The 6,296-nt window shown below is 53.2% G+C and overlaps 1 protein-coding gene across 3 annotated transcripts; it reads right to left on the bottom strand.

The window, feature by feature from the left end:
• Positions 1-962: 962 nt before the first annotated feature.
• On the bottom strand, positions 963-3,745 carry C1qa (complement C1q A chain). 3 transcript variants are annotated; one of them, XM_004850534.4, is made up of 3 exons: positions 3,565-3,745; positions 2,665-2,834; positions 963-1,779 (listed from the first exon to the last, which is right to left on the bottom strand). In XM_004850534.4, the coding sequence occupies exons 2-3, from the start codon at positions 2,825-2,827 to the stop codon at positions 1,202-1,204; spliced, it is 741 nt and encodes a 246-aa protein (XP_004850591.1). In that variant the 5' UTR covers positions 2,828-2,834; positions 3,565-3,745; the 3' UTR covers positions 963-1,201. The 3 variants fall into 3 exon arrangements, with proteins under 3 accessions (XP_004850591.1, XP_004850592.1, XP_004850590.1); XM_004850535.4 differs by having other exon boundaries at positions 2,665-2,854; positions 3,565-3,740; XM_004850533.3 differs by having other exon boundaries at positions 3,219-3,594.
• Between the last annotated feature and the right edge of the window lie 2,551 nt (positions 3,746-6,296).

The following is a 6,296-nucleotide window of genomic DNA, read 5'->3' on the forward strand; positions in this document are numbered from 1 at the left end:
GTGTGTGTGTGTGTGACTGGAGATATAGTGAGTGTGTATCTCCAAGGGTGTGCACAGGTGTGTGCAGAGGGGATGTCACTGGGCCCATGTTCTTGAGGGGAGTGGATGAGTGTGTGTGAGTGGTGTGGTTGTGTGTGTCCGTATGTGCAGCACAAAGATAAAAGGCACAGGACATTGGATATCTTCAGGATGGACCTCCTGGCTTCTTCATGTCCTGCACTTGAAGGACACAGCAGGGCTTGTTGCTTCTGAGTGGCTTCCAGATGGGACATGTGGGATCCCAGGGAAGCATGTGAGTATCCAGGATCCTCCAGTTCCTGGCTTGAGCCAGATGCCAGCAGGCCACTGATCCAGAAGCCCCAGCCTCTGCCTGCCCAGGGGAGGACCGCTGGATGCCCTTAGGCCAATTGCTTCCCCTCTCTGATTCCTGCCCCTACCCCACCAGCATGGGAAAAGCACCTGAGTGACTTGCCAAGCACAGCTGTGGAGGCTGGTGAGGGTACTAGTTACACCCACAGGCCTGGGGACAGTAAGGTCTTCTGGAAACACTGGCCAGGGGGTTCCTGGTGCCTCCTGGCATGGCTTCCACTTCATCACTGAAAGGAGGATCATGACACCAGCTTCGAGCTTGACAATAGCTCAGATGTCACAGCCCTGACTCTGACCCCGGGCTGTGGTTTTCATATACTCAGTCATTTATGCCCCTTGGTGACCCCATGAGTCAGGTGCCGTTATTGGGCCTCCTATGCAGATGTGGAAACTGAGATCACAGCAGGTATCCCAGATGTACAAGATTAGCCAGCTGCTAGATAGTGGCATCTAGATTTGAGCTGGGGATTTAAGGCTCTGGATATCAGCTAAACGCATCTTGTAAAATACTAAAGTGGGGCCACCCCTTCAGCACGAGCAACGGTCCCCTCACACCTCCTGCTGGATGCCCTGAATAGCAAGTGCACCTCAAACCCAGAAGACAAACATGGGCCTTTATTTCAGGAAGGCCTGTAAGGATGTTTTCAGACCGTGCAGTGGTGGCAGGTCCCGGGTACCTAGGAGCCAGTCCCGGGCCTCAGGTGGCTAGAGCAGTAGCACCCCATTTTGTAGAGCAGAGGAGCCCGGGAAGAAGGGAGTGAGCTGGGGTCCCAGGTGAGGAGGGAGGAGGCCATGGTGGTGGTGGTGACAGTGGCAGTGAGCAACTCCCAGCTCAGGCAGACGGGAAGATGAGGAAGCCGCTGAAGATGCTGTCGGCTTCAGGACCCTGGTAGATGCGGCCCTTAGCAGGGTCCTTCTCTACCCAGACCTGGTCACCCCGCTGCAGCTGGAACACGGTGCCCCCCGACACCACCTGGAACTGCTCCTTGCTATGGATGTCGCAGAAGCCCAGGGAGCGGCGGAGCTGGCCCTGGGAGGAGGACACGATGCTCAGGCAGATGTCCCACTTGGAGACCACTTGGAAGGTGAAGTAGTAGAAGCCTGGCACGGCGCACAGGAAGTGGCCCGACTGGCTCTGGTAGGGGCCTTCCTGGTTGGTGATGACCGTGTCGAAGATGACCACATTGCTGCTGCTCACGGGGGGGTTCCGCCTAACGGCCGAGAAGGCAGGCCGTGGCTGATCCCTGATGTTTCCTGGATTGCCCTTCGAGCCCTTTGGTCCTAAGGCACCTTGTTCCCCTGGGGGACCACTGGGCCCTGGGTATCCCACTTTGCCTGGGTTCCCAGGAGGCCCAGGCTCCCCCTGGTCTCCTTTAAGGCCTCGGATGCCTGTCCGGATGCCAGAGGCTCCTGTGGGGAAAGAGGTCAGTTGGGAGGTGAATGTTCAGGGCCCACCAGACCCCAGGGAGGGGCCAGTGTTGTATGCTGGAGGGCAGAGGAATCCCTGGGACATTAAGAAGTTGGGTCTGACTGGCTGTGTGACCTCAAACATGTTCCCCAGCCTCTCTGAGCCTCTGCTGCACCTGTAACATGGAGAGCATGTGAAGAGGCACTTGGGAGAGTGTCAGGTTGTGGGACACTCAGGACACTGGCTGTGCACCCCACCGATCTCTTCTTCAGCCTTAGGGACCTCATATGGATGCCTGGGCACTAATCAGCGCAACTATCTCTGCGGACCCTTCTGGTTTGCCTGGCCTGGGAGGTTCGGGATGACCTGAGAGTCTTTGCTCTATGGCCATGAGCTCCTCCCGTTTCCATCACTGAGGCTTTTTTCTAGAATGAGACAGTTTCTGAAGCCTAAAAGGGGCAGGGAGAGGGGAGTAGGAACAGGGTTAGGGGCACAGGAAGGACCCCAAAAAGATAGTTGCAGTTCATCGATCCTTCTCGTGCCAGGTAGGGTTATATCTCCATTTTACAGGTGAAGAAACTGAGGCTCAGAGAAGGTCAGTAACTTGCTTGAGGTCGCCCAGCAAGGCAGGGGCTCCAGAGTCTAAAATCATTCTGGTAACAGAACAGTGAGCAAAGGCTGGATGTGGTTTCCAGCCTTTCACATTCACAGAGGGAGGTGACTCATTCTCCAGAGGAGGAAGGAAAATCTGAGCAGGAAGCAGATATGAAGGGGCTGGGGCTGTGGCTAGGGAGAAGCCTGGATCTCTTGGCCTGGGGGCCCAGTGCAGACTGGAAGGGCATTGGGTGGGGGCCCGCTGGGCTCAGGGGTGCCAGGAAGGTGCTTACCAGGTTCGCCCTGCTCCCCCTTGAGGCCAGGCCGCCCATGTCGCCCCGGTTTCCCTGGGACCCCATCCTTCCCGTTGGGTGCTCGACACACGTCCTGGGTCACCGTAGAGGCCAGGGTTATGGCCAGCACATAGATCACCAGCCATCCCCGGGGGGCTTTCATGATGTCCCTGCGGAGACAGGGGGAGACCTGGGCAGCCTGAATGTCACATTCCCCTTGCACACTCGCATCACACACATCTGCCCCTCCTCCAGTGTGTGAACACACAGGAGCCTTCCCCAGCCACTCACCATCCAGCACCTGGGGTGGGGGCTCCCCCCAGCCAGGATGGAAACTCACACCGAACATTCACAGCCCTGGGCACACCCAGTCACACCCTGGGCATGCACAGCAGGTGTGCACACTCCTGGACACACACACTGGTCCTCAGGGAGACTCTCTCCCCTTCTCCCTCCGCCAACACACACACACTCATACACTCCCACACAACATTGATCTCTGTGAACAAATATTTATCAAGCACCCGCTCCTTATTTAATTAACACCCTCTCACCCAGATAGCGGAGCTGTGCTCATGCACAGGAATTCAGACGCATCTGCTTGCTCCTGGGCAGCCTGGCCCCTTCTGGTCTCCACACAGGGATGGATGCTGGCTGCCCCTGAGGTCTCCTCTGCTGGGTCCCACAGCTGGGCCTTGGCTCCCCAGCCTTTTCCAGAACTCCCTCCTCCACCAGGCTCTGACCCCTTCACTCACCCATTCTGGCTCCACCACCGTGTCCCCACCCCATCTCTGTCCTGTCTCAGAACTGGCTAGCATTCCCCCTCCCCTTCTGCTTCCATGGCCGAGCCCTGGCCAGCATCTCTGTTCCCAAACCCCTCCTCCCAGGCTCTGGCCTCACCTGCCTCCGGTGTCCACTCCAACTGGACTCAGCTCCTGTCCTTTGCCCAGGGACCCGGATGGGAAGCCCAGCGGGGTGTTGCAGCTGCAGCCTGGCCAAGTTTCACATCCCTCCCCACATGTCCTTCTCCTTCTCCACTCCACCCCCGGAACAGAACTCTCCAGGGAACTTTTGAGCAGACCTCAGCAAGACTGGGACAGGGGACATCTGACAGGGCCACAGCTGTGGTGGGGGCAGGGTAGGGTGGCCAGGCGGTGGGGGGAAGTGGGTGGGGCTGTGGGATCCAGAGGCAAAAAGAACAACCGGGAGGAAGGAATCACTTTCAAAATCAGTAACACGCAGGCCTTCTTCACAGTTATGAAAGCAATGTGTGTTTGTTACCAAAAGTTTGGAAAACACAAAAATGGAAGAAGTACATGTTGGGGAGGAGAAAGAGGAACAGCAATTAGTGTCCAACTTGCCATTTCCTAGCTGCACGTCTTGGGGAAATTACTTAGGCTCTTGGGCCCTCAGCTTCCTTAACTGTAAATTGGGAACAACAGACCTTTCTGTGTTGGATTATTATACTCTTTTAATGACATACACATGCAAAACACTCGCTGAACACACGGTGAGCACTTGGTCACCTATCATCCTAAGATGACTGCTGCTAATGTTTGAATGGGTCAGCTAGCCTTACTCGCTCTCACCTTCGGGGAGCTCATTACCTATTGGCACCTGCCCTTCGGCACAGCCTGTGTGGACCCTGAGAACTTTTTTCTTTCTGCTGAGTGACTCTGTCTCCCCCAAACTGGAGACTAATGTGTGACCACATCTTTGCTTTTTCCCATGAGCTTCTTTCCCCCCAAGGATTTTTCCAGAGGGAGGAGAAGAAGGAGAGAGGTGAGAAGAGAGGGTTCCTGTACACAGGAAGACAGCATGGTGCCCAGCTTTCCAGACTCCTTGTTCACTTCCAGTCTTGTGTGGCATCTGATGTTTGTCACAGAGTCACAAAGGATGGCGTTGGCTGAAGGGTGGGACCCAGAGACCCTCCTGCTACCCCCTTCTCCTCTCCAGGACCAGAAAATTAGAGCTGGAATCTCAGAGCTCTACTACACACAACTCACCACAAAACTTGGACCTCAGTTTCCCTACTTGTAAAGTGGGAGTGACGCCCAATCTCCTTACTGATCTCTTATAGGACTATAGGAATTTATGAAGAAATTTATACTGTCAGACACCACACTGAGAAAAGTTATCACTATGGACAATGTCTGTGTGACCTTCAGCAAGTTACTTAACCTCTCTGACCCTCTCTTTCTGTCTGCCAAGATGGAGCAGGTAGGAGGCAGGCAAGTTGCCCAGTGGCCTCCAACATCCCCTCCAGCATCTATCTTCCTTCATGTTAACCCTGCTTCCCTGCAAGAAGAGTTGGAAATATGACATGCCAGGACCTGAAGTGTTGGTCTTACCTCCCTGATTTTGTTAATGAAGAAACTAAGGACCAGAGACAGAAAGGCTTGCTCAAGGTCACACAGGAAGGCACAGATACGAAAAAAATTTTATATATACCTATGTAGAGAGAAAGATAGAAGAGGGAGAAATTCACTCAAAACAATCACAAGAATAATTCTAGAATATTCACACAGCTGCTAAAGTTAAATACGAAACTGGTCAATGTTCTATAGGGCAATAAAAACATAAAGCTGGAGTTGCGTCTCTAGCAGAAAGAAATCATTTGCATCACTATTAGACAAAAATACTTTGCAACTTATCAGTTTTCTACCGGTTCACAGCTATCTTTACAGTCTGGGGCCTAATCAATAGTAAATAATGAGTCCAGCAAAGTGACATCCCCCCAGAGTGTCAGATGACCCTTAAAAGGGCTCGTTGGATACAGCACGAACTTGACTTTGAAAGGACACCGGTTATCTATTTGCCTTATTTCCAAGTCTTGGATGATTTTACTTATCAGGCTGTTGCAAGAGTATAAACACTCCCCAGGAAGGAGACACATCGATAGTAATGCACATATCATTAGTGTGAACAGTAAGTGGGTCAGCGATGCCCTGTGAATGTCACAGGGACACCTTCAGCTCCAGGGGGGATGGGCTTACCCCCCCATCTCTCCCCAGCACAGACTCCTCCATGGCAGCCAGGGGGGTGCAGGGATGAAAGGAGACCCTTAAAGTGATGCTCACCGAGTCACCATCCATAGGGTCCAGTTTGAGTGTGGATTCCGGGGTCTGAGGAACAAACAAAATGTTATTATTTTAAATTAGTCAACTTCTTTATGGTACTCACATCTGAATCAAGGGTTGGTTCCCAAAATCAGTATATTAGGCAAACGTTGCCTATAGTCAGTTATACCACTGTTGTGGAGGTGTAGTTCAGTGGTAGGGCGCTTGCCTAGCATGGCTGAGGCCCTGGGTTTCATCCCTAGTATGTAAAAAAAAGCCATTGGGGGAAAAAAATCTTAGGACAGGGCCATGTTGGAGACCATATTACCATTGTCCGGTAGTCCGATGCTGTCGCTTTAGGCTGTGACATTAGAACAGACATCTTCGGCTGAGAACCAGCTGGCTAATGTTAATCAGCCCTTCCCCAACACACCCACAGAGGAATTAAATCTGTGAAGACCGAGACTCGAGCAGTATGAGGTATTTGGACCAACAAGGGATCCCCAGGAGCCGAGGCCAACTTGGGGACTGCAGGTCTCTCCCTGATCCTTGCTAACTCCAGAATCAGGCTCC

The sequence above is a fragment of the Heterocephalus glaber genome, unplaced genomic scaffold (genome assembly GCF_053883595.1).
Source record: "Heterocephalus glaber isolate CG9 unplaced genomic scaffold, H.glaber_assembly_v1.0 deba00001452, whole genome shotgun sequence".
NCBI classification, from domain to species: Eukaryota; Metazoa; Chordata; class Mammalia; order Rodentia; family Bathyergidae; genus Heterocephalus; species Heterocephalus glaber.

Bases quoted from the DNA above. Each gene is read 5' to 3' on its own strand.
- C1qa (XM_004850533.3), bottom strand. From the start codon at position 3,241: ATGAGCACAGCTCCGCTATCTGG. The intron at 2,835-3,218 runs GTGAGAGGGTGT...CTGTCTCCGCAG, and splicing joins AGCACAGCTCCGCTATCTGG to GGACATCATGAAAGCCCCCC. The intron at 1,780-2,664 runs GTAAGCACCTTC...CTTTCCCCACAG, and splicing joins GGGGGAGCAGGGCGAACCTG to GAGCCTCTGGCATCCGGACA.